At 39.8% G+C, this 27,159-nt stretch overlaps 1 protein-coding gene across 5 annotated transcripts in view; it reads left to right on the top strand.

Annotated features, from left to right (window-relative positions):
* Nucleotides 1-27,159, top strand: part of ENTPD5 (ectonucleoside triphosphate diphosphohydrolase 5 (inactive)) — a 52,601-nt gene that overhangs the window by 14,204 nt on the left and 11,238 nt on the right. For 3 of the 5 annotated variants that reach the window (XM_049113707.1, XM_049113709.1, XM_049113711.1), the window contains 13 exons: nt 1,742-1,807; nt 11,873-11,945; nt 14,048-14,332; nt 15,181-15,260; nt 16,871-17,014; nt 22,183-22,258; nt 22,525-22,560; nt 22,894-22,982; nt 23,290-23,369; nt 24,227-24,288; nt 25,408-25,509; nt 26,186-26,326; nt 27,071-27,127. In XM_049113707.1, coding sequence (XP_048969664.1) covers nt 14,116-14,332; nt 15,181-15,260; nt 16,871-17,014; nt 22,183-22,258; nt 22,525-22,560; nt 22,894-22,982; nt 23,290-23,369; nt 24,227-24,288; nt 25,408-25,509; nt 26,186-26,326; nt 27,071-27,127 — 1,084 coding nt within the window. In that variant the 5' untranslated portion in view covers nt 1,742-1,807; nt 11,873-11,945; nt 14,048-14,115. Of the gene's footprint in view, nt 1-1,741; nt 1,808-5,036; nt 5,278-11,872; nt 11,946-14,047; nt 14,333-15,180; nt 15,261-16,870; nt 17,015-22,182; nt 22,259-22,524; nt 22,561-22,893; nt 22,983-23,289; nt 23,370-24,226; nt 24,289-25,407; nt 25,510-26,185; nt 26,327-27,070; nt 27,128-27,159 lie in introns of all 5 variants that reach the window. The other 2 variants (XM_049113708.1, XM_049113710.1) reach the window with 2 other exon arrangements.

Genomic DNA, 27,159 nt, shown 5'->3' with positions numbered 1-27,159 from the left:
CATTTGATCTTATGTTTAGTTCCATCTGCACTTTCCTCTTTTTTCTTTTTGAAGTAAACTCTGTCTAGTGTGGTGTTTGAACTCACAACCATGAAATCAAGAGGCACATGCCCTATGGTCTAAGCCAGCCAGGCGCCCCCATCTGCTTTTTATTTTTTTTTAAGATTCATTTATTTGAAAGAGCGAGCATGAACAGGGGAAAGGGTAGAGAGAGAGAGAATGTCAAGCAGACTCCACCCTGAGCTCAGAGCCTGATGCAGGCTCCACTCACAACCCTGAGATCATAATCTGAGCTGAAATCATGAGTCTGACACTCAACCAACTGAGCCACTCAGGCTCCTCACCACATAATGTTTTTGAAAATTTTTTTTTACTGTGATGGTAAAATATAGAACACAAAAATTGCCATCTTAACCATTCTAAGTGTACAGTTCAGTAGTATTAATTATATTCACAGTCTTTTTTTTAAAAATGTTTTAAAATTTATTTATGATAGTCACTCACACACACACACAGAGAGGCAGAGACACAGGCAGAGGGAGAAGCAGGCTCCATGCACTGGGAGCCCGACGTGGGATTCAATCCCGGGTCTCCAGGATCGCGCCCTGGGTCAAAGGCAGGCGCTAAACCACTGCACCACCCAGGGATCCCTATTCACAGTCTTTTATAACCATTACTACTGTTTCCAAAACTCTGTCATCACCCCAAACAAACTCTAAGCCTATTAAGCAGTAACCTCCATTGTACCCTCCGCTCAACTCCTGGTAACCTCTGATCTACTTTCTGTCTCTGTGAATTTACTTATTCTAGACATTTCATATAAGTGGAGTCATATATATCTTTTTGTATCTGGCTTCTTTCATTTAGCATAATGTTTTCAAGGTTCATCCATATTGTAGCATGTGTTAGAACTTCATCCCTTTTTTTTTTCAAGTTTTATTTATTTAAGTAACCTCCACACACCCTATGTGGGGCTCAAACTCACAACCTTGAGATCAAGAGTGACATGCCCTTCCAACTGAGCCAGCCGGGTGCCCCAGAACATCATTCCTTTTTATAGCTAAATAATATTTTACTAAATATATGTATCATATTTTTGTTTACATATTTATTAATGGACACTTTGGTTGTTTCCACCTCTGGTTGAACAGTGCTATAATGAACATCAGTGTAGAAATACATTTGTTTGAGTCCCTGTCTTCAAATTGTGAATGTATACTTAGGACTAGAATTGGCTTGGTGCCTTTTAACCATGTACTCATACGTGTAATACTAAATGGCCACTCTTGATCACACTGTGGAACACACAACTCATTATTTGACTTCTTTATGGAGAAAAAAAAACCCACTAAGTGCATAAACTAGATTTTATCCACTTTGTGGATTAGCTCCTTAGTCACTGACCCCTATACATTTACACACATACATTTATACAGAGATATATACTAGCTTTTAGAGGGAGTGTGATTTGCCTCCCTTTGTTGTTGCTGATTTTATAAACAAGTGATTTTATAAGAGTGGCTGTGGTTGTAGTTTAAATGAGAAGAAAGTATGGAAGAAGACAAAGAGCTTAAGAGTACTAGACTGCAAGTCAGGGGATGAATGTGGTGATCTGGTTTCCAAAGACTGAACAGATTAGAAATAAATGTGAAAAGAGATTACTACCTCAAAAATAAGCATCCTGACAAGAGGGAAAAGAGAGAACTTTGCTCTTATGATTATCCATGTCTATCTTCTACAGGTTGAAAAAATGTCACATTAGTTGAAAGAAACAAAGGGGAATGCCCAGAAGAAAAAGAAAATATTGGTAAGTAGCCAATATAAAGTAGTACTCTACTTTTCCATAGGTAGATTTCTCCACATTCTGCTTTCTTATTCCTGAAAGCTCATGATAAATGGAAAGGGATCTTTGAGCCACTAAAAAAGCTGTCACAAAATCTGCAACCCTTATTCTTTTAGAGAGACTCTAATTTGCATAAGTTTACATAAAAGTCTAATAATTATGTCTTTCTGATCTGCATCCCATTGATTTTAAAGATTTTTAAAAATTACATGATGGCAGCTTATTGAAGGAATCACACCCATGGCACACTAATCAGTGATAACATAATATGTCAGGGAAAACAAGCTCAAAAAAGTAAATCAGGGGATCCCTGGGTGGCACAGCGGTTTAGCGCCTGCCTTTGGCCCAGGGCGCGATCCTGGAGACCCGGGATCGAATCCCACATCGGGCTCCTGGTGCATGGAGCCTGCTTCTCCCTCTGCCTGTGTCTCTGCCTCTCTCTCTCTGTGTGTGACTATCATAAATAAATAAATCATTTAAAAAAAAAAAAAAAAAAAAAAAAAAAAAAAAAAGTAAATCAATCTGGGACCGTTTAGTGGCAGGCAAACAGTTCTATAGAACTGTAGCCCCAGAGGCATTCCAGTTTTGCAGAAAAACATAACTAATGATCATAATCATCACCCTGAATCATAAGTCACCTTAGAAATATTTGTAGCTAGCATTGTTAAAATAAAGATGTTATGTTATTTAAAGGGGAAGCATCTTAGACACATTTGCAGAAATGTACTTATATGGTAGCCCTATTCCTTGCTTTATATATCAGATATCACATAATATTTCAGTCTTTCTCGTTTTTTTATTTTGATGTAACATATTTGAAGCAGAAGATACTTTTCATTTGATAACAAGAAATGGAAAATGGGTTTTCATTTCTCTTCCCACAAATTCCAGTGTAAACAGTGACAGAGCACACTGATCCTTGTAATTACTCTTCTGCACATAAATACCTCCTACAATGGATATGAGTTTGAAGGCAGAAATGGTTGATCACCTTATATTTTTATTATATTTGCTCATTGGGGGAATATGAACCCTCTCCTGACTGGTAGTATCTTCCTGTATAAAGGTTTCTCACTCTTCATGAATGGGTAAGAAAAGGGAATCCCTGGGTGGCGCAGCGGTTTGGCGCCTGCCTTTGGCCCAGGGCGCGATCCTGGAGACCTGGGATCGAATCCCACGTCGGCTCCCGGTGCATGGAGCCTGCTTCTCTCTCTGCCTCTCTCTCTCTGTGATGACTATCATAAATAAATAAAAATTAAAAAAAAAAAAAAAAAAAAAAAGAATGGGTAAGAAAAGACCTTATGACTTGTGAAGAGAGAGAGAAGCAGCAAGAGCAGCTGCTCTCCCTATGCAGTGACGATTGTAACCAAGTCAAGCCCAAAACCATGAAGAATGAAGTCAGGCACTGTCTGATCTCATTTTGGTATAATACCCAAATGGTTTCATTGTATAGAATTGGCCTTTTTGACACTTATCTAATGATGTTTTGATTAAAATGGAATAAAGTACAGAAAGAAGTGATCTATTAATAGGAAAGAATTTTATATTTGTTGGTTAACTACCAATGTATCAATTCTAATTCCTTTATAGGGAGGGTTTGATCTTATGGTTGGAGAGACCTTAAAAGAAATCTCATTCAATCAGCCTTCTGGTCTGTGAATCCACCTGGGACAATGTGGTCAGATTTGAGCTGAGCCCTTGGGGCAAGAATCCTCTCCTCCCTGCCAGCACAGCAAATCCTACTGCTGGAAGGTTCTTCCTGTTTAATCTCTCCCGTTGTGGTTTCCATGCTTACAGATCTTATTACAGTTCTTTGGCAGATATCTAAAGCAAGTTATTTAATAACCCTTTTTTATTTTGTTGATACTTGAAAAATGCTGGGTATAAAGTTATTGAGTGGTTTTCATGTCTGTACCAGTTATCAGTTTTACCCTTCTACCAAATATCTCTTTATTACCTAAGTATAAATGCTACTATTGTCTGATTAGAAATTTTCTTTCTATATATAGCATGAAAAAAGTTGCTGTTCTGTTTAAAATAAATATTTTCACTCTATGCCTTCCTTGATTAAGCATTTTATTTCACTGTTAGGTTTATTATTCAGTTATTAATAGATGCTTATAATCTTAACGAATATAAGGACTCATTTGTTTTCTCCCTACTCTTTTTTAAATATGTCTGACTTTTTCGAAGTATTTAAATTCCTGCCGCCCTTAGGAACAAGCAGAAAGTTGTATGAGTTATAGTTTTTATGACTTTAATGCTTTTCCTTAAGGAAAATATTGGGACTAGGGTCACCTGGGTGGCTCAGTTGGTTAAAGCATCTGACTCTTGGTTTTGGCTCAGGTCATGATCTCAGGGTGGTGAGATCAAGCCCTGTGCCAGGCTTCACACTCAGAGCAGAGTCTGCTTGAGATTCTTTCCCTCTCCCTCTCCCCTAGCTTGTGCTCACTTTATTTCTCTCTCTCAAATAAATAAAACCTTTTTAAAAGATATCAGAACTATAGCAAAAAATGGAAAGCATCAAGTAGTAGAATATGACATTTTCAGAAAATTTTTTTAAGATATTATTTATTCATTCATGAGAGACACAGAGAGAGAGAGAGAGCCAGAGACACAGGCAGAGGGAGAAGCAGGTTCCATGCAGGGAGCCTGATGTGGGACTTGATCCCAGGACTCTAGGGTCACGCCCTGAGCCAAAGGCAGATGCTCAACTGGTAAGCCACCCAGGCATCCCGATTTTCTTTTTTTTTTTTTTTTTAATTTTTTTATTTATTTATGATAGTCACACAGAGAGAGAGAGAGAGTGAGAGAGGGAGGCAGAGACACAGGCAGAGGGAGAAGCAGGCTCCATGCACCGGGAGCCTGATGTGGGATTCGATCCCGGGCCTCCAGGATTGCGCCCTGGGCCAAAGGCAGGCGCCAAACCGCTGCGCCACCCAGGGATCCCGCATCCTGATTTTCAGAAAAATAAAAGTCCATACTGTTTTTAATTTTTAAGAGTTAGTATCAGTGGAATAACATGTAGTTCCTAAAACAAGAAGTGTGTAAGCTCTGTTAATAGAAACATATATAAATTGAAAAAAACCCAAAGACAAAATATTATGTAAATACTGGTTATAACTTGCAGTAGCCTGTAAGATGGCCTCCAGTGATTCTCACCTCCTGGTATTCATGCCCATCCTCTCATCAGGATTGGTCTGTATGGCCAATGAAATATGGGGGAAATAATAGTATATGACTTACAGGAATAAGTCATAAAAAAACATCACTGCTTCTACCTTGCTGTCTCTTGGATTTCCCACTCTGGATGAGACATCCACCATGTTCTAAGATATTCAAGGCTCTTTGGAGAGTCAACGTGGGAAGCAGCTGCGGCTTCCTTCCAACAGCCAGCATCAGCTCGCCAGCCATTGAGTGATCCATTCTAGGAGGTGGGTTTTCACCTTCAGTCAAGCCTTCAATTGACTGTAGCCCCAGCCTGCATCTTGACTCCAGTATCATGAGAGACCCTGAGCCAGAACTATCCAGTGAAGCCATTCTCAAATTCCTGAACTACAGAAACTGTGAGATAATAAATGTATATTATTGTTTTAAGCAACTAAGTTTTGAGATTATTTGTTTGCAGCGATAGGTAACTACTGTATAGCATTGCAAGTATTTATTGGTTTGACTAATAGAAGAGAACTTGGACAATGTAAATAATGTTTAGTATCCTTTATTTAGCTTTGAGGGGAGGAGTTACTTCAGTTTATCACAATTTTAACAGTGTGTTTGATTAAAGAAATTCAATATAGCTATAGAACTAGTAGATTCAGAAAAATAAAATTATAGTTTCTCCTAAATATGTTTAGATTAGGTATTCATTAATCAATTACATTCTCTTAAAATCTATTTATAAAAGTATATATTATTTTTCCTTTTTTATAAAAAAAGATTTATCTACTCATTCTAGAGAGGGGAAGAGGGGCAGAGGGAGAGGAGAATCTCAAGCAGACTTCCCAGTGAGCACAGAGCTTGACATGGGGCTCGATCTCAGGACCCTGAGATCAGACCTGGGCTGAAATCAAGAGTCATATGCTTAACTGACTGAGCCACCCAGGTGCCCCTAAAGATTTTAATTTATTTGAGAGAGTGCGCGAGAGAGTATGAGTTGGGGAGAGGGAGCAGAGGGAAAGAAGCAGACTCCCCTCTGAGCGGGGAGCCCAATTTGGGGCTTGATTCCAGGATCCTGGGATCATGACCTGAGCTGAAGGCAGAGGCTTAACTGACTGAGGTACCCAGGCACCCCTATTTTTCCCTTCTTATGTCACTTTGTAATTTATTCTTATCATCAGTTTCCATTGAGAACTTTCTTGGACACTCCTGTAGGTACTTGGGCTACGTCAGTAAACAATTCCTGATCCCTGCTCTCTAGGAGCTTATATTCTATCAGAAGAACATAGATAATAAGCATAATACATAAACTATCTCATATGTTAGAATGTGATAAGGTGCTATAAAAAATGAAAAAGATTGTTAGGGGGATTGACAGAGCAGGCAGCAGTAAGGGCACATGAGGGAGGGAGTTTAGTATTAAAGATAGGTCTCAATAAGAAAGTGGCATTTGAACAATGATTTGAAGAAGTTGCAGGAATTTATCAAGTAGAGGTGTATTTCTGACAGTGGGGACAGCTATAGCAAGGCCCTACATCAGGAGCATGTTTGATACACACACAGATGTCAGTGTTGGGGGAGTGAGTAAGATGAAAGCTTAGATAAGGTCAGAGAGGTAATGGGGAGAGAGGCAGAGGAAATGGATCCGTGAAGACTGTATTGGAATCTTGCTACTCTGGGGGAAATGGGAAGCCATTGCTGGATTTTGCAGAGGAGAGACATGCTGTAACATATTTTAAAAGGATGACCTTGGTTGCTTGTTAAAAAGACTCTAGGGGAGTGAGAATAAAAGCAGAGGAAAAAAAAGAATAAAAGCAGAGATGTGTTAAGACATTATTAGAGTAAATCACATGAGAGATGATGGTGACTCAGGCCAGGGTGGTAGCAATGAGTAAACAGAAATGGTCAGATTCTGGAAATGTAATGAAAGTAGAACCAGCAGAAAACAGATTAAAGCTCTTGGTTGTGTATAGGAAAGAGATGAAACTGCTGTAAGACTTTTGTATGTCAACGCCAATCTAACTTTCCAGCTTCATCTCTGATCATTCTCCTCTGCGGTCTACTTCTCCTCCCACCCCCATATCCATTTTTCCCTAGAGTCATTCTAGATGACCCTCCCTGAGTGATCTAGTGGTTAAAATTGTGGACTCTGACATTAAACCATCTGGGTGTGATTTCTGGCTCTTTCTCCTTACAACTATGTGGTCTTACCTAGCTGCTTATGCTTCAGCTTTCTCATTTCTAGAATTGGGATGTTAATAATGGAGCCCAACTCACAGAGTGGTATGGTAAGATTAAATGAGATAATGCATATAAACTATTTAACGTAGTGCTTGGCAAGTCTTAGCTGTTATCATTATTAACTCAGATTATGTTCCTTTGGCCACAGTCTTTCCTCTGCATTAAGTACTAACCCTCTCTTCTATACCCTCTTCCACTATAGTCTACTTTTTGTTTTGTTTCTGTAATCCATATTACAAAAATATTTGAGGAAATAAAAAAATAAGATCAAATCATCCATAATTTACCTATCTCTTTTCATCATTTTATAGTCCCTCTGGTCTTGATCCACATATCTATATTATTTGTGTAATTCTGTTCAGATGTCATCTCATGATGCATTTCCCAATCCTGTAGGTAGAGTTAGTCCTTTAAGGCTTTGGGATCCTTTAGTGTTTTATGATTAACTTAAGAAGGTGTGGTTCTTTGTGTCTATGTCTGTCACCTCTACCAGACTCTGAGCTTCTTGAATAAAAACATCTGTTTATTCAGGTTTAATTCTTGATCACCTAGCACTTAATGGGCATCAGTGAACATTTATAGAATTAGATGCTGAAACAGAGCCTACAAAGGCTCCACTTCAGTCTTTATTACATGTAACAGCCAGATTCATATTTATGACACTCTCTTCCTCAAAATCTTCAGTGGCTTCCCATTCCCTGCAGAGTTTAGTCTAAACTCAGCTGAGGGGATCCCTGGGTGGCTCAGTGGTTTAGTGCCTGCCTTCGACCCAGGGCCTGATCCTGAAAACATGGGATCAAGTCCCACGTCAGGCTCCCTGCATGGGGCCTGCTTCTCCCTCTGCCTGGGTCTCTCATGAATAAATAAAATCTTTTTTAAAAAACTAAAATAATAATAATAATAATAATAATAATAATAATAAACTCAGCTATTTGGTATGCTGTACTGTCTGACCTGAATTTGCCTTTCCAACTGTATTTCCTCTCACAGTCAAACTGATGTGTTCACTGTTCCCCAGGGGCCTCCATCCCTTTTCTATATCCATGTCTTGAATCAATGTTTCCTGAAAGCACTCCTTTCCTGTCTTAATGCCCTTTCTCAGGACCCTCCTTAAATGCCACTTCTTTCACAAAGCCTTCTCAGTTATTCCAGCTGGGAATAATGTCTCCATGCTTTGAAGTCTCAGAGCACACTAACTGAGAGCTACTTGTCACATTTTAACTTTACAGAGGTAGTTAATGAACATGCATTTTCTTTCCTGTTTCCTGTAATTTCTTAAAGGGTAAGTCTAGAATGATTCATCTTTGCATGCCGTACTTGTAAGTAGCACTGGGCAACTGATAATTTCTGGAATGGCTAAATGAATGACTATATGAATAAATAGGATTCCTAGAGTAGCACTCCTATCTATGAGCTGGTTTGGAGGGGAATGGGGAGTTGGGTATGTGATACATCACCATAGTAAGACACTAGGAAAGGTGGTACTCCCTTCCCTGATGCTTTTGTCTGCAGATAGTATTAGCTCAATTGTACCAAGCCTATTCATGAGAAATTTACTGATGTCTGACATGTTCCAGGCTTAGTACTTGGGTCTGGGAATACGAAAGATATCATGTACCCTGAACCTTCAGATAGCAAAGTGTTCCAGGACTCTGGACCTTGGTTTTGGGTATGTAGGTCCCAACATACATTCCCAAATGAGGTATCGCTCACTCTGAATCTATTTCAGACTTAGCTAATTAGACTAGTTTTGTTTTTGCTTTGCTTGGCTAACTTGTGCTCTGGGTGGTTTAGCTAATCCATTTCAGTAGTTCAGCTTATTTTTTAAAATTTCCATTCTGGTTAAATTTTAAACTTGCATTATGTTTAATTTTTAATTTTATTAGAGCTAGCTTCTCTGTGGAGCTCAGGAGAATTGGCAGTGGGAGCATCACTAAGACTTTGTGGTGGAACTTTCTAGTCACCTGTCCCGTTCCATTATTTTAAACTGTTGAGAAATACTGTGTCATTTTATTCAGTTGAGCCAATATGGATATTTGTTTAGGTAGGGAATAGAAAGATTTAAATAACGGTCAGGTGTCACCTTGGAACTGTTTGTTTAAGGAAAACAAATCCACTCCTTTTGGAATCTGATTCAGTGCCTACAGAATCATCCTTCCTCACACCTGTGCTCTATTCTGGTCCTCTATACTCCATCTGTTTAATACTTAAAGTTCTCAGGGTTTTCCTTGTGTCACTTCACCAGTTAATTCCTACCTCTGATTTAGGATCCAGCTTAGGCCTCATCCCTTAAGGACCCTCCCTTACCCTTCCCATCTCCATCCTTCCCCTTCTGAGATGAGTTACTTGCCTCTTAGGTCCATTCCTATAATATACTTTTTTTTTTTTTAAGATTCTGTTTCTTTGAGAGAGAGAACACGAGAGAGACAGCATGAGTAGGGGAGAGGCAGAAGGAGAAGCAGACTCCCCACTGAGCAGGGAGCCCAACTGAGCTCAATCCCAGGACTCAGATCTTGACCTGAGCCGAAGGCAGCTGTTTAACTGACTGAGCCAGGCACCTCCCATTCTTAAAATATTCTGTGCATATTCCCATAAGAGAACTTACTACAATTTGTACATTTTAGCTATTTGTTTACTTGTCTGTGTCTTCTAGTAAGTTGAAGCCCCAAGACCTGGGACTATATTTGATTCCTCTTTTGTGTCTAGAAGCTATCATAGTGTCAGGAATACGTTAGACATTCAGTAAATGCTTGTTAATTAGACAATTCAATACCCAGCTTTCTAAATTCATCACAAGGATAAAAGCTATCAAGAAGTACAATTAACTTTCGCACTCTTGGGCTAAGGTTATAAAAACATCAAGTAGGGAATTATTAACATTATTACATAGTTATGTATTATATAATTATAAATATAACATTTAATAATGTAAAAACATTATTACATGTAGGTAATTAATATCCTGTATACAAACACAGAATTCAGTTCTGAGCAACTTCTGCCCTACAAGTAATAATTCTATTTGGCACTTAACTATCATAAAAGTAGATGAACCAGACAATCATGTGTACCCAGAAAAAAAGTGGATAAGGGAGGAGTGAAGGATCAAGAAGGGAGTGAGCTAACAAAAAGCCACGTAGTTAGTTGCAAACTAACACAAAGGTGAATGTGGTTCATGAAGCTAACTTGCTTCAGAAGGGCTGAACTAGGAGCAAAGAGCAAAAGGCAACCAACAGTGAAAGCAAGGATTCATGGGGAACAGGCAGACATGAGCAGGTGAGCACCCAAATGGGGCCCAGGTTCTATGGTATTTTAATCTGTCTCTGGTGACATGGAAGAAGGGAATCTGAAGCATGAAGCTCTAGGGAGGCTGCCTAGGGAGTATTAATGTTTACTATAGAGACAAAGATATATTGAAAAGACCTTTGGAAGGAAATGAGAACAGTGACAAACGCTAGCTGGCACCAAGGTCTCAAAAGAATTGAAGAGGGGGCTTTGTTGGGGTGAATAGGTAAAAAGTGAGCAAGAGATGTTGAGAAGACCAGTTCTGAAGGAGTGAATTTCAATATACTGATGTGTATCCTCCCCAGTGTATAGAAAAGTAAACTTGACCATCTGCATTATTTTGAGTAGCATATAAAACATATAATTGACACATTTGGAGAAACAATCCTGCCTTGGAAGTTTTGAATTGTGATCTTCCACTGGGCAGATAATTAACTTCCTGTTGGAAAGAAGTCAGCTATTATATATTTGTTAAATGGGTAGGATCCAGTTCATCCTTTCATGGTATTTATTCAACACCTGTGTGCTAGCCATGTTCCAGTACCAGGAACATATCATTGTATACAATAGACAAAAATTCCCACTCATATATAGCTGACATGAGGATAGCAGGGAGCAGGGAATCTGGGAAAAAAAAGAAAAAAAAAACCCGCACACTAAAGTAGTAAATTATACTGAATATGGAAAGTGCTATGGAAAAAAATAGAGAAGGAAGGTAGAAGATACATATGTGGCCAGGTGGGTTGCAATTTTAAATACGGTACACAGGGAAGGTCCCAAGAAGATGACATTTGAGCAAAGACTAACGAATGAGTAAGCTTTGCAGGCTGGGGCCATATGAAAAAGGATGCCATTTTATAAATTATAAGCCTTTATAATACCATTCTTAGCTAATCTTAAAAATGAGATTGGAAATGGTGTTAGAAGGTAGGGATTGAGAGCACAAGGGGTATTTTATGTTTTCATCCTCTGCTTTGTCTAAACTCTATTGTTTAGTTTTATACTGAGCACCTGGTATGACTCTGCACTTTTTCACTCCATGAAAACAGATACCTAGCATACATTTTTTTCCCCTTGAAATCTCTTGGAAGAAAGACAATGTTTACTTAATAGAAATAGAAGCTGGAGAGGTTTTACAGAAACCACAATAATAGAGAAAACATGAGTGAGCCCTGAGAAGGTGCGTGGGATAAGTTGCAGAGGTTAAGGAAAGCTGGCTACTGGAAAGCTCCTTAATGCTTTTCCTGAGGGAGAAAAGGGACCAAGGACTGGATATGGTTTGAGCTCTGGACAAAGTGAGGATCCATTAATACTCAGAGAATCTGAAAGTGTCGTTTTTGTTTTCAGTTATTTAGATTGATCTATATGACCAGCCTGTTTGTTGTAAAAGACGAATCAGCCAAAAGGAGTGATATAAGATGTGAGTATGAATCTGGCCAAGCAGTTACTCTATTTTGGTGGTGTTTTCCTGGGATAGTTTCCTTTGAAACTCTAAAAGGTTTTTGTTTTTTTCCTAGCCAAACCCTTTATTCTTAATTGTAAAGTAGAAGTCCAGCCTTGAATTGTGTTCAAACTAATAATTCTAACTCTGCTTTTTAGTACCTCACAACTACTGTAGTTATTTTAAAGTTAAAAAATTAAAACTATAAATGCAATTGACTTCAATTTACATTATTTTGAATATGTCGCCTTTGGGAAGAGAGACATTTTGATAAAATGAACCCTAAGAGGTCAACGTACTTGAGAATGACTGAAAATCCTCAATATATTTTCCAGATTACTCATACTCTGTTAGAGATAAGGGGACTGGACACTGGGAACTTTGGAATTAGATTTTATTTAACCAGCTACTGTGACTTGCATAAGGAAAAGTCCAGAGAAGAAAGCTGGAACAGGACATCAAAACTGTTTTGAACAAAGTACATAAAGGCCAATTAAAAAAAAAAAAAAAGGCCAATTAAGGAAGCCTTAAATGTGAGAGGATAGATATGTGGTATTCTTCATGAATATCAGGAGACAATTAAGCCTAGAACAAAGACAATATAGCTTTTCCAGGAGACATTTTGTCATGTAACCCTACTCTAGGTTTTCAGCAGCATTTGTATCCGACCTACTATAATACACAGAGCTAAAACAAATAAAGCTGAGCCCTAATGCTAAGATTTTTGTCTTTGCTAAGAACATATTAAGAAATATAAGCAGTAACTTGCCATAAGGAAGGCTTTTGAAATCAGAAAAAGAAAGGTTGGTAAGAGTGAAGACTGATTTCTGGCCAAGATTTTACCATTGACCTTTATGACTTTCAGCAAGTCATTGAACCTCTCTGGCTTAATTTGCCCATCTGCCTTAAGTGGTTGTTTTCTGTTTGTTTTTTTTTTAGAGGGGGTTTGTGGTGGGAGGGAGAGAGAGAATCCCAAGCAAGCTCCACGCCAGACATGGAGCCTGATGTTGGGCCCAGTCTCACGACCCTGAGATTATAACCTGAGCCAAAATTCAAGAGTCAGATGCTTAACTTATAGAACCAGCCAGGTGCCTGCATCTGCCTTAAGTTCTTACTGGGATAACATGGCCTAAAGCCTGTGAAGGATGTTTTCCAAAACCATGATGTCCAGGTGTCTGGCTGGCTCAGTTAGAGGAACATGCAACTCTTCATCTGTGGGCTGTGAGTTCAGGCTTCAAGTTGGGTGTAGAGATTACTTAAATAAATTTTTAAAACTCTGAAAAACCCACAATGGTCTATTTAAGTGTTTTTAAAATAAGTTGATTTCCCTAAAATGTGATTGTATGTGCAAGCCACTGGCAATATTATTGGTCATGGGTAGCAGTCCAGTAGCCTGATTTTTGAAAGCTGTAGACACCCCAATGCTACTGACTTTATAACTTCTTTGTAACTTTATGGCTTTATTTTTTTTTAATTTTTTTAATTTTTATTTATTTATGATAGTCACAGAGAGAGAGAGGCAGAGACACAGGCAGAGGGAGAAGCAGGCTCCATGCACCGGGAGCCCGACGTGGGATTCGATCCCGGGTCTCCAGGATCATGCCCTGGGCCAAAGGCAGGCGCCAAACCACTGCGCCACCCAGGGATCCCTGTAACTTTATGGCTTTAATTCAGAAATTAAAACATCTTATATCAATTAAAAAAGACAAAAGAGAGGGAAAGAGAGAGAGAAGGTTAGTGTATGTTCTAAAGACAAAATTGTCAAAATGGAAAGAAGACAGACACAATAAAAAGAGCAGGTATCAGAGAAAGCCTTGAGTATGAGAAATCCACTCTACAATTGAAAGTAGAGAATGAGGAAATATATTTTAAATCCTAATTTCCTTCTGCAGCAAGATACTCTTTAGAAATAGGTGCTAAAAGCCTATGTTACCCTGGTCTAGCTTATTGTGCTGGTTACAAAAAAATAGAGAAGGAGCACCTTGGGGGAAGGGATGGGATTTCTATAATAGGTACTTCTTCCTTTACAGGTATAAACAAAAGACCAGTTGGTCTAACCTTGTGTTTATTTGTCCTGTAAGCCACTGCAGGTGTATGAGCAGCATTACTTCTGCACAAAAGCCTAGACTCACCACATCTTGGGAAGAGAATGGCCACTACCTGGGGGGCAGCCTTTTTCATGCTGGTGGCATCCTGTGTTTGCAGCACTGTCTTCCACAGAGACCAGCAGACTTGGTTTGAGGGTGTCTTCCTGTCTTCCATGTGCCCCATCAATGTCAGTGCCAGCACATTGTATGGAATTATGTTTGACGCAGGGAGCACTGGAACACGAATTCACGTTTACACCTTTGTGCAGAAAATACCAGGTAAGTGTAACTGGTACCCTCACCAGTGCCTACTAATCCATACTTGAGCATCTCCTTCCAGAAACAAATGTGCTATGAGTACGCAATATGAATTACAGAAACTTAGAGCTACTGATTATCTTTCTTCAGAGAAGATTTTGGGCCATAATTAACATATAGTTTAATTCACTGTGAAATTAGATCTGGGTTGCCTGTAATCTGAAACCCATATGTCCAAGAAGTATAGCTATAATTTGTCTCTCCTTTTCTCTAAAGGTGGTTGATACTCCAGGGTCCAGAATATTGAGAATTTGGAAGTGGTCTTGAGAGAGGATCAGTGCCATCCTTGGAGAAGGAGATGAGGGAGACCCTGAAAATTAACTTTTTCTGAATTTCCAGTGCTCTCAGGTTGCACATAGAGCCTAGGGGATGGGCAGCCCAGGTGGCTCAGCGGTTTAGCACCGCTTCGGCCCAGGGTGTGATCCTGGAGACCTGGGGTGGAGTCCCACGTCGGGCTCCCTGCATGGAGCCTGCTTCTCCCCTTGCCTGTGTCTCTGCTTCTCTCTCTCTCTCTGTGTCTCTCATGAATGAAGAAATAAAATCTTAAAAAAAAATAGAGCCTGGGCAGCAGTAGCAGCTAGGTATCCATTCTAAGAAATGCCATAGGGACTCTTAAGAATTGCCTGTCATCTTCTGTCCCCCTACCCAATACTCCTGCAAGCCACTCCTCACAGGTGGGATTACTTGGCATGGCTTGGAGGAATAACCTACTAATCTAGTAGGTCATATGATACAGAGCCCACTATTAAAAGCAGCCTAACTTTTAGTAATCAGCCATCTCTCCTCTGTTTTGTTCATGGACAAAATAGGACAGCTTCCAATTCTGGAAGGGGAAATTTTTGATTCTGTGAAGCCAGGACTTTCTGCTTTTGTAGATCAACCTAAGCAGGTGAGTTTTTGACAATTAGATGTTTAGATTCTTAATGCTTTGATAACTTCACCACACCACTGCTTTAAATATCTCATGCTGTTCACTACTCATACTGAGGCCATGTGCAAGATCAGTTTTCTGTCCTCAGCCATACTGGATAACAGAAATTGTACTCCCCAAGCTCTCTAGGGCTTGGGCAGAAGGGGGCTAGAATAGATGATAGACATGCAGGAATACAACATCTTTTAAGAGATTGTTCCCTTTGTATTTAAGTTGATTTTGAGTTGAGGCTGTCAACTGCATTGATTAATATAAATACAGAAGTTAGACATGGAGTTCTATATAGAGTGTGAGGTATAAACATGGCAGCTGAGACAATGTAGACCCAATGAACTTCATTTCAAAGTACCCTGATATAGGACAGACCATGCATGCTTATACTCTAGAATTTGGGCAAGAACTCATGAAAACAAAAATCTTTGGTATTAGAGGATGAATGGAGAGTTTGGCATGACCGTATTTCACATTTGAGCAGCCATATGTACTATACCCAGTTGTTAGAGGCCACACTGCAGTAGAATAAGACAGGATATTGAACTTTGGTAGCAAATACGAAGGTATTATTCCATGTTACAAGCATAATCATTAACCAAAGGAAAACCTTATAATAAAAATGGCCTGGGGAATAAAATGTCATGGGGCACTTGGCTGGCTCAGTCAGTAGAACGTGCAACTCTTGATTTCAGGGTTATAGGTTTGAGCCTCATGTTGAGTGTAAAGATTACTTAAAAATATAATCTAAGAAAAAAGCGGCTTGAACTTGAACTGAGAAGATGTTTATTTTCTCAGCTCATGGTTATGAAATGATAAATGCTTCAGAAATTTAGGAGCTGTTGAAAGCAACTACATTATCAGAAACTGATTTGACATTTAGAGAAGATTGTGTTGTGGTTGCCAATTATAATGATTTAGAGGCAGTGTGTTGTCAGATGTTCGTTCATGGAAACAGTGGACTTAAAATAATGATTTTTAAATTTCATAAGTTGAGTATCTCATGTGTACTGTGCATGTAGGTGCTGGTGATGTAAATATAAACCTAACATGTTCTGTCCTTACAGAGATCATAAAAACTGTAGCATAATAGCTACACCAACAGTTGTGTGGCATGTACACACAGTCTGCCTCATCTAATGCACTCAGCAGTTTTGTAGTGGTATGAGGCCTATCTCCTTCGTATATATGAGAAGGAAACCAAACCCCTATATTAAGCCATGGGGCTAGCAAGCAAGTGTTCTAACTCCAAATCCGCAGTTTTTTTCACTAGACTCAACTTCCTGGCCTAAAGCTAATGTATGGAACACAAAATAACAATCGAATAAAATGACCATGGTATAACAAAATCATTTTTGTTATTACCCAACTATAATTAAATGGATTCTCCTTCAAAGAAGCCTACTTCTCTAGGTTTCTCCTACAGAGCAGAGAGTGCCAGGAGCCCTCTGCTGCCTCACTCTTAGTGTCCCCCAGAGCATGTTGAGGGAAGAGACATGCTTCCCTCTGTGGGAACTGTTCACTGGATATTCACTGGATGGACTGTTTACTGGATGAGTAGGTCATCTCTTTTGAAGGGTGCTGAGACTGTTCAAGGACTCTTAGAAGTGGCCAAAGACTCAATCCCGCAAAGTCACTGGAAAAGAACCCCGGTGGTCCTGAAGGCAACAGCAGGACTGCGCTTACTGCCAGAACAGAAAGCCCAGGCTCTGCTCTTTGAGGTAATGTTTGAAGTCCTTTGCATCTTGAATAATTCCTTTTCCCCTATGTGAATATTTTCTCTAAGGGTTTTTAGCTCTCTGGAGTGTGACTGCTACCTTTAGTATTCCACCATTGCTATAGCATTGGGGTAACTGGGCTCTTATTCTAGCTACTTATTTACGTTTGTAAATGTTACTCTTGAATTTATATAGCTTTTCCTAAAGAAGTTTAAAGTACGTTCTGTTCGTGATACTCTTAATTCCCTTGTTAAAGCAGAATCATAGAAATGATGTTTAGCCCACTTTATTGAGGTATAACTTAAAATATGTACCTTTTAAGTGTGCAGCTAAATGAATTTTGACAAATATAGAAGTTTACCTGTACCCTTTTGCAGTCCGTTTACCCCTTCCCTGAAGTCAGGCCACCACTGATCTGCTTTCTGCCATTATAGATTAGTTTTGCTTATTCTTATATTTTATATAAATGTGTAATTATACAGTTTATGTTCTTTTTTTTTATATCTCTTTTTCTCTCAGCATAAAGGTTTTTTTTTAATTAAATTTTTAATTTTAGGGGTGCCTGGGTAGCTCAGTCACTTATGTATCTGCCTTTGGCTCAGGTCATTGAGAGTGAGCCCCTTATCAGGCCCCTTGCTAAGCAGAGAGCTTATTTCTCTCCTAACTCTGGTTGCTGCTCCCCCTGCTTGTGTTCTCTCTCTCTCTGTCAAATAAAAAAAAAAAATTTTTTTAAATAATTTTTAAAATTTTAATTCCAGTATAGTTAGCATACAGTGTTAACCAGTTTCAGGTGTACAATATAGCAATCCAGCAATTCTGTACATTGCTCAGTGCTCATCATGATAAGTGTACTCTTAATCCCCATTACCTATTTCACCCATGTCCCCTCACCTTCCTTCTGGTAACCATCAGTTCTCTATAGTTAAGAGTCTTGTTTTTTGTTTGTCTCTTTATTTGTTTGTTTTATTTTTTAAATTCTGCATATGAATGAGACATGGTACTTGTCTCTTTCTGACTTACTATGCTTAGCATTATATTCTCTAACTTCATCCATGTTGCAAATGCAAGATTTCATTCTTTATGGCTGAGTAACATTCCATTGTTTATATATACCATATCTTCTTTATCCATTCATCTGTCAAAGGACACAGGCTACTTCCATAGTTTGACCACTGTAGACAGTGCTGCAATAAACATAGGTGTGTATGTGTAAACATAGGTATGCATCCTTTTGAATCAGTATTTTTTGTATTTTTTTCGGTCAATACCCTATAGTGCAATTACTGGATTGTAGAGAATTTCTATTTTTAACTTTTTGAGGAACCCCCATACCATTTTCCACAGTGGCTGTACCATTTTGCATTCTGCATGAAGGTTCCTTTTTTTTTTTAACATCCTCACCAACACTTGTTTCTTGTGTTTTTGGTTTTAGCCATTCTGTCAGGTATGAGGTGATATCTCATTGTAATTTTGATTTGCATTTCCCTGATGATGAGTGATACTGAGCATCTTTTCATGCATCTATTGGCCATTTTTATGTCCATTTCAACTTCTTAGATAAAAAATTTAGAGAGTTTTTTTTAAACTCAATATTTTTAACATTACTGAACATTTATTTTGTAAAAATAACATGTAAACTAGTAAGATTTAAATTACATATTGTGAAAAATGTTTATAGGTGGGATCCCATTTTAACAAAAATCACAGTTGGGGTGCCTGGGTGGCTCAGTTGGTTGAAAGTCCAACTCTTAGTTTTGGCTCAGGCCATGATCTCTGGGTCATGGAATTGAGCCCCAAGTGCTTGGCTTGAGCCTCTGTGCTTGGCTGGGAGTCTGCTTGAGTATTTTTTCCTTTCCTTTTCCCTCCCCCTCTGCCCCTTCCCATGTGTGTGTGTGCTCTCTCTCTCAAATAAATAAAAAAAAATTTTAAAAATCACAGCAAAAAACTATTCTGTGTTATAGGTGTGCTAATTCCGAGCTCAAAATCCATTTTCCTTTGACTATCAGCGCAGAGGGCTTAAGTCCTTGTCCAAGGACAAACTGCCTAGAGTGTCGTCTGCATGAGAATCTGAATTCGGACTCCTCATTCATTTTTTCTTTTATTGAGCATATGAGCTTACCATGTACTGGGCATTGGTGGAGTTCCCAGGGATATTCTGTAGGGAGCAAAAAATGGCAATTAGTCCATGTCCTGGCAGAGCTTGCATTCTAGTTGCAAGCAGACAGAAACTAAACAACTCACTACGAAGTATGTCAGGTACTGTAGATAATACAGAGAAAGAAAAGAAGGGGAAGTCAGCTAGGGAATGCTGGTGGTGGTGTAGAAGGATATGACTTTAAATAGAATGGTCAGGAAAGACCTCATTGGTAAGATGCATTTGATCAGAGACTTGAGAGGAATAAAGAAGCAAGCTATACAAGACATTTGTAGGAAGACTATTTCAGGCTAAAGAAATAACAAGTGCAAAGGCCTAAAGCAGGAAATGTGCTTGGTATGTTCAAGAACAGCATCCCAGGAGGTCAGAGTGGCTGGAGGGGAGTGAATGATGGAAGGGAAGTAGGAGATGAGGTCAGAGAGATGTGCGGGGTTTATCATGATGGCCCTTTAAGGCACATGTAAGGACTTTGGCTTTTTCTCTAAGAAGGAAGTCACTGGAGGGTCTTGAGCTAAGAGGCAGGATCTGGTATCTGTTTTAAAAGCACCACTCTAGGGATCCCTGGGTGGCGCAACGGTTTAGCGCCTACCTTTGGCCCAGGGCACCATCCTGGAGACCCGGGATCAAATCCCACGTAGGGCTCCCGGTGCATGGAGCCTGCTTCTCCCTCTGCCTATGTCTCTGCCTCTCTCTCTCTCTCTCTCTCTCTCTGTGTGTGTGTGTGTGTGACTATCATTTAAAAAAAAAAAAAAACTATAAAAAAAAATAAAAAAATAAAAGCACCGCTCTAGAGGTGTCTGGATGGCTCAGTTGGTTAGGTGTCCAACTCTTTTTTTTTTAAGATTTTATTTTTATTTATTTATTCATGAGAGACAGAGAGAGAGAGGCAGAGACACAGGCAGAGGGAGAAGCAGGCTCCATGCAGGGAGCCTGAAGTAGGACTTGACCCCGGGTCTCCAGGATCACACCCTGGGCTGAAGGCGGCACTAAACCGCTGAGCCACCCGGGCTGCCCAGGTGTCCAACTCTTGATCTCAGTTCAGGTCTTGATCTCAGGGTCATGAGTTCAAACCATTCTGGGTGTGGAGCCTACTTAATTAATAAAAAATTGGGGGGGGACAGGGTGCCTGGATGGCTCAGTGGACCGGACATCCGACCTCATGGCTCAGGTCATAATCTCAAGATCATGGGATTTGAGCCAGCTTTGGGTTCTGTGCTCACTGGGGAGTCAGCTTGAGATTCTCTCTTTGCCCATCCTGCCCCAGTGCATGGGCACATTCTCTCTCTAAAATAAATAACAGTCAATCAAAGAAAGAGAGAGAGAGAAAGAAGAGAGAGAGAGAGAGAGAGAGAAAGAGAAAGAAAGAAAGAAAGAAAGAAAGAAAGAAAGAAGAAAAGAAAGAAAGAAAAGAAAGAAAGAAAGAAAAGAAAGAAAGAAAGAAAGAAAGAAAGAAGAGAAAGAAAGAAAGAAAGAAAAGAAGAAAGAAAGAAAGAAAGAAAAGAAAGAAGAGAAAGAAAGAAAGAAAGAAAGAAAGAAAGAAAGAAAGAAAGAAAGAAAGAAAGAAAGAAAGAAAGAAAGAAAAGCAAGCACTCTGGGTGCTGTATTAAGAATAAACTGTGAGCAGGGGAGAAGAGTGGAGAGAGAAATAGCAGAAACTGTCTGTGTTTATTCCTGTTTGCTTACCTATCTTCCGTTTAAAAGTTTATAGGGACGCCTGGGTGGCTCAGCGATTGAGCGCCTGCCTTTGGCCCAGGGTGTGATCCTGGAGTCCCAGGATCAAGTCCCACATCGGGCTCCCTACATGGAGTCTGCTTCTCTCTCTGCCTATGTCTCTGTCTCTCTTTCTCTCCATGTGTCTCATGAATAAATAAATAAAATCTTAAAAAAAAAATAGTTTATTTATAGATCACTTAACTGGCTTTTCCCGGATGAAATAGGGTCCAGAGGTCATCACATGAAGCATTTCATCCTATCAGGAATGAGAACAGCCAGCAGACCAGAGTTCCTTCTATTGCTGTTTGGAAAGTGTCCCCCCGCCTCATGATAATCATATAAAAAAATAAGACATAACACCCATGTCACTGACCCATATTTATGGAGAGTCATTAATGTGTGAGATGTTCATTCCTTTCTCCTAAAATAGTATAAATAAATCTAGATCTGGGGTCTCTGTGAACTCTTGAGGCCTCAGCCATGTGCCAGAATCTAACAAGGGCTAACAGCAGAGTAGGCCAGCCTATGGACATGAGCCCCCTTTACCAGCAAGGACAAAGACCTGCAGAATTTGATGGGAGAGCAAAAGAAATATTTCTGTAGCCTCAGGAGCTGCCCAGGCTTAACTCTTCTCTATCATCTCTTTATCTTATCATCTAAGAAATGAAGTGGGGGGATCCCTGGGTGGCACAGCGGTTTGGCGCCTGCCTTTGGCCCAGGGCGCGATCCTGGAGACCTGGGATCGAATCCCACGTCGGGCTCCCGGTGCATGGAGCCTGCTTCTCCCTCTGCCTATGTCTCTGCCTCTCTCTCTCTCTCTCTCTCTCTCTCTCTCTCTCTCTGTGACTATTATAAATAAATAAAATTTTTTTAAAAATTATAAAAAAAAAAAAAAAAGAAATGAAGTGGGAAAGGGTCCTCCTAGCTTCCAGTGTACCCAGGCAGGATTATAAGGTGTTTAAAAAAAAAATTACAGGATCCTGATTTGAGCTGGAAGGGGTCAAATATATGCCCTTTCCTAGATGCAGTTCACCTGTTAATTTCTGTAGTTTGTTTGAGATTGATTTTTTTTTTTGAGATTGATTTTAAGTCAGAGGAATCCCTGTGTTTTTGTTTTTACAAGAAACCAGTAATTACTTATATAGTTCCTTCTCTAGTTTTTTAGGGCAAAGAAATGTTCTGCTAAAATTTTATCTAGGGAAATGAAGAGTATAGTTTTCTAATAAGCCTTAATAGGATATAGCCAAAATATGGAAATGCTTATTGCCTTAGAGAATCCAGATTTTTTCCCCTTTTTCTATAGGTAAGAGAAATCTTTAAGAAGTCACCTTTCCTGGTACCAAATGACAGTGTTAGCATCATGGACGGATCCTATGAAGGTAGGAGAAGTGTTGATACATGTTCTGGGGGGAGAGGACCAAGGTTAACAAAAGATTTGATTAAAGGAACTAGGAACAGGGATGGGGGTGCTAAAGTAAAAAGAACTAAACAAGGAGAAACAAATAAGCGAGGAGGAATGGGATAAGAGAAAACGGAATGACAGGGAGAAGGAAAATGTGTATTTTAGACACAGAATTTAGAGAAAACAAAAATAGGGTCAAGGGAAAATGCTCTGAGATGTAATCCATTTTTCTCTCTCTTTCAGGCATATTAGCTTGGGTTACTGTGAATTTCCTGACAGGTAATACATTCTCAAGTTTATTCTAAGACAGTAACTGGGTTTCATGCAGGATCAAAGAGTAAAAATTTCGTTTTGCTTGTATTGTGCTTTTAAAGAAAAGAAAGAAAGAAAGGAAAAGCTAGGAAGTTAACATTTATAACTGTCTTCAGGGCCTCAGCTACAGTAAGAGTCCTTATAGGTTAGCATTCACTTGCAGTATTTGGGGCCAGGAGCCAGTGGAATATTTATGGAACACCTGCAAAGTACAACCAAGAGCAAGAGAGAGATTGCAGACAGAGGAGTGTTGGGCTGTCCTGGAAGCAGAAGATATTCAGAGCTGGCTCTCATTCACAGGTCAGCTGCATGGCCACAGCCAGGAGACTGTGGGGACCCTCGACCTGGGGGGAGCCTCCACCCAAATCACATTCCTACCCCAGTTTGAGGTGAGTCATTTACATGAAGGCCTGGTTAGCAACCCACTTTGCAGGCATATCATGGTGCCAAGAAGGTAGTGCTGCATTTTCAGACAGCAGCTCCACCACAAATAGGTTGAGTGGAGTCAATGACTGAATAAACTTCCTTTGCCCCCTTACTGTTCAGAGTCCCTTTGATTCCTCTAGCCTTGGGAGATTAGCTGCTTAGTCTGTCTCTTTCATTGCTGATTTTTTGGGGGAGGAACGGGGATGGTGGTAGTAAGACCTTCAAACATTGCAGATCCTAAATAGTCTTTTTGCTTTTTCTGATTTGCAGAAAACCCTGGAACAAACCCCTAGGGGCTACCTCACTTCATTTGAGATGTTTAACAGCACTTATAAGCTCTATACACATAGGTGAGGAGAGGGGACAGGGAGGAATATTTCATGTTGTATGATTCTCCTAACTTTTCAAAGCATTTTCACATCTGTTATTGTATCTGACAAGCCTCACAAAGTCCCTGCCAACCCGCAAAGGTCTGGTAACTGAAACCAGAGCCACTTACCAAAGCCCAAGGACTCAAGAGGTTTCTCCATTCTTGGCCTCAAAAGTATATAACTTAAAGAATCAGAAGTTTTCTCTAAAGAAGGGCGCCTGGGTGGCTCAGTTGGTTAGGCATTTGCGTTTGGGTGAGGTCATGATCCCAGAGTCTTGGGATGGAGCCCCAATTGGGCTTCTTGCACAATGGGGAGTCTACTTCTCCCTCTCCCTTGTCCCTCACCCCACTCATGCGCTTGCTTTCTCTCTCCTCTCATTCTCTCTCTCTCTCTCTCTACCCCCACCCCAAATAAATAAATAAACTTTAAAAAAAGTTTTCTCTAGAGAGAGGACACTTGGAGAATCTTCAGCCAAAGCTCTGTGCCAACTCCTTTGAGGTTGCTTTCAGATGTTCAAAATCCAACCTAGGATTTGATCACAGTGGGGCTAGGAGCTAAGATAATGAGAGCTTTTCTGGGAATGATTCCCAGGGCGGGACCCTAGGAAGTATCACTGTCTCTGGCCTTTAAATCATAGGCACGGAAAGTTCTGGATGGCCTTGATCTGAACTGTGTAGAAATGACTACTTGTCCACACAAGATGAGAAGGTCATAGAGACCAAGGTTTTCCTCCCTTCAGAGGGAGACAGAGAAACCATGCTACTTTTGAAAGAGATAGCTTTAGGCTGGAGAACTTCAGGACCAGCATGAAATTAAGTCAATCCTGTATTTTACAGTTACTTGGGATTTGGATTGAAAGCTGCAAGACTAGCAACCCTGGGAGCCCTGGAAACAGAAGGTTCGTCTAGGTACCTGTGCTGGTTGGGGTATGGTGAGAGTAACACCAATACTCAGCTTACTTTTCCCCTTCCTTGACAGTGATTCTGTGGAGAAAAGGGTTATGCTGATTTAGGAAGGATGTGTTATGTAATGAACATGATAATAGCAGATTCTTTTTCTACTTTATGTTATGTTCCGTTGTTTTGGTATACACTATTAGCCATTTCTAGAATGAAGTCTATATATAGTCACACAGTCTGTGACAAGGAGGCTGCAGTGTGCAGAAATTCAAAGCTCAAAGAGTGAATTTGGCAGAAGCTTGCTCAAGCCCTTAGTTTTACATGGGGGGTTCAGGAAGCAACATCAGTACACCTGCAAGGTGAAATTACTGAGCAACTTTATTCATATCTTCAAAGATAGTAGAGCAGTTAGGAACTCAGCTTTTGGGGTCAAGCAGAACTGGGTTCAGTCCCTCTTTGTGATTTGGGGCAAGTTAGCAACCTTTCTGTACCCCTTTGCATTTAGAAAAGTAGCCCAACCAAAGAATATTTAAGAAGCTGAATGAAGGGGATCCCTGGGTTGCTCAGCGGTTTAGCTCCTGCCTTCGGCCCAGGGCCTGACCCTGGAGTCCTGGGATCGAGTCCCACATTGGGCTCCCTGCATGGAGCCTGCTTCTCCCTCTGCCTGTGTCTCTTCTTCTCTCTCTCTCTATCTCACATGAATAAATAAAATCTTTAAAAAATAATAATAAATAAAAATAAAAATTCCTGTCATAGGGAATTTGGCTGAGCGGTTTAGCGCCGCCTTCAGCCCAGGGCGTGATCCTGGAGACCCAGCATCGAATCCCGTGTCAGGTTCCCTGTATGGAGCCTGCTTCTCCCTCTGCCTATGTCTCTGCCTGTGTCTCTCATGAATAAATAAATAACATCTTAAAAAAAAAAAAATTCCTGTCATAGGATGCAGTCATGGAACTACCTACTTTTTGGTAATTCCTTTCAACTTTACTAGCTTCTTGCTTGCATGTATGCATGTGTCTCTCACTCTTGTGCACGTGTGCATGCGCTTGCACGCTCTCATTCTCTCTCCCGCTCTCTCTCTCTCATCCTTGCCTCTTACTTTGTGGTCTGACTTCTTTCAGGGATTGATGGACACACTTTTCGAAGTGCCTGTCTACCGAGATGGTTGGAAGCAGAGTGGATCTTTGGGGGTGTGAAATACCAGTATGGTGGCAACAAAGAAGGCAAGTGATGTTTTTTTCACTGATTGAAATTACCTTTACAGTTGAAATCTGGAAAAGTTCCATGGGAAGTGTTTTCCAGAACTCAAGAGAAGCTTTTTTCTGGGACTCATTCCAAATAGGTCTTAGTATGCTGTAAAGGAATAATGTGAAATGACAGTGAACAAGGCAACTGTCCCTCTGTCCTGCTCTTTCCCTGCCCAAGTGCTGTGGGGATCCATTAGAAACCTGTTCTTAACCTGCGTCTAATGCTTTAAGGGTCTCTGCCCTTAGCAAGGAGAAATTCTATCTAGAAACTCTAGATTCAGTTAATGTTTAGCTTTTTAAATTATAATAATACAACTAAGACAATAGAAGAATTCATCTTAGATATTATAAAAAGCAAAGACCATAAAATCAAGGAAAAAACTTAATTCCTCCAGGGAAGGAAACAGATATGAGACTTCTGATTGCTTCACATAAATATCATTGACATAGGCTAGGCAGCAGATTGAGGTTGAATATGGCTATTTTTGGTGAACACAGGGAGGGAAGCTGCCTCTATGGAATTTTGCTCATCTTTGTAAGCTCTTTGTCCTGAACCTCAGCTTCTTCTTTCCTTGATCCTCCTGCTGTTTCTTTGTTGGCTCCAGCAGCTTGCTTCAGAGAGCTCTCATTTTTCTCACCTTTGCCCTGGCAGGGAAGATGGGCTTTGAGCCCTGCTATGCTGAAGTGCTAAGGGTGGTCCAAGGAAAACTTCACCAGCCGGAGGAGGTCCAGAGAAGCTCTTTCTATGCTTTCTCTTACTATTATGATCGTGCTGTTGACACAGGCATGATTGGTAAGTTCACTGCAGGTATCAGCTATAGAGGAAACTAGGAGGGAAGCTGTCCTGGGAAGGGAAAGGAGAAAAGGAATATTTGAAATGCTTTGTCATACGTAATCACACTACTCTTCCCCAGTGCTGACAATTGAATGACACTAGTTGCAGCAGAGGAAGAATGAATAGGATTAAGTATCCTTTGGAGCTAGAAAATGGCCTAAACAGATACACATAAAGTCTTTTTTTTTTTTTTACATTTTTATCGAGATATAATTGATAGAAAGTAAAATGAATATTTGAAGTGTACAATTCAAAAAAAAATGAAGTGTACAATTCACTAAACTTTGACATATGTGTATACCCATTAAGCTATCACCAAAGTCAAAATAATGTCTCTTGCCCCAAAGAGTTTCTCCCTCCTACTTTATAATTTTTATTTCCTTATCACAATAGTAATGCTTTTTGTTAGTTCTGTGAATATATGTACGTGGTCTGTCATGGCCTGAGATATGAATTAATTTCCTATTTCCTATTTTCAATTTTTTTAACAGGTCAATTTTTTTATTGTGGTTAAATAGACATAGAATAATTATAAATAAAATAGACTACACAGATTATATTGTATGGATATGTCATGTATATTTATCCCATTCTGTAATGTTAGAAATTTTATTTCCAATTTTTCATTATTATAAGTACCACTAGGATACATTTCCTTGTTTCCTTGAAAGCTTTTTGACATTAACTACTGTTTCATTTTAGATTATGAAACAGGGGGTGTTTTAAAAGTTGAAGATTTTAAAAGAAAAGCAAGGGAAGGTAAGTGCCAATGGAAGCCTTTGAAGAGAAGT

This window comes from Canis lupus, chromosome 8 (assembly GCF_003254725.2).
Source record: "Canis lupus dingo isolate Sandy chromosome 8, ASM325472v2, whole genome shotgun sequence".
Lineage (NCBI taxonomy): Eukaryota > Metazoa > Chordata > Mammalia > Carnivora > Canidae > Canis > Canis lupus.
Note: the sequence above shows the minus strand (reverse complement) of the source record. Positions and strands in the feature narration are given on the sequence as shown.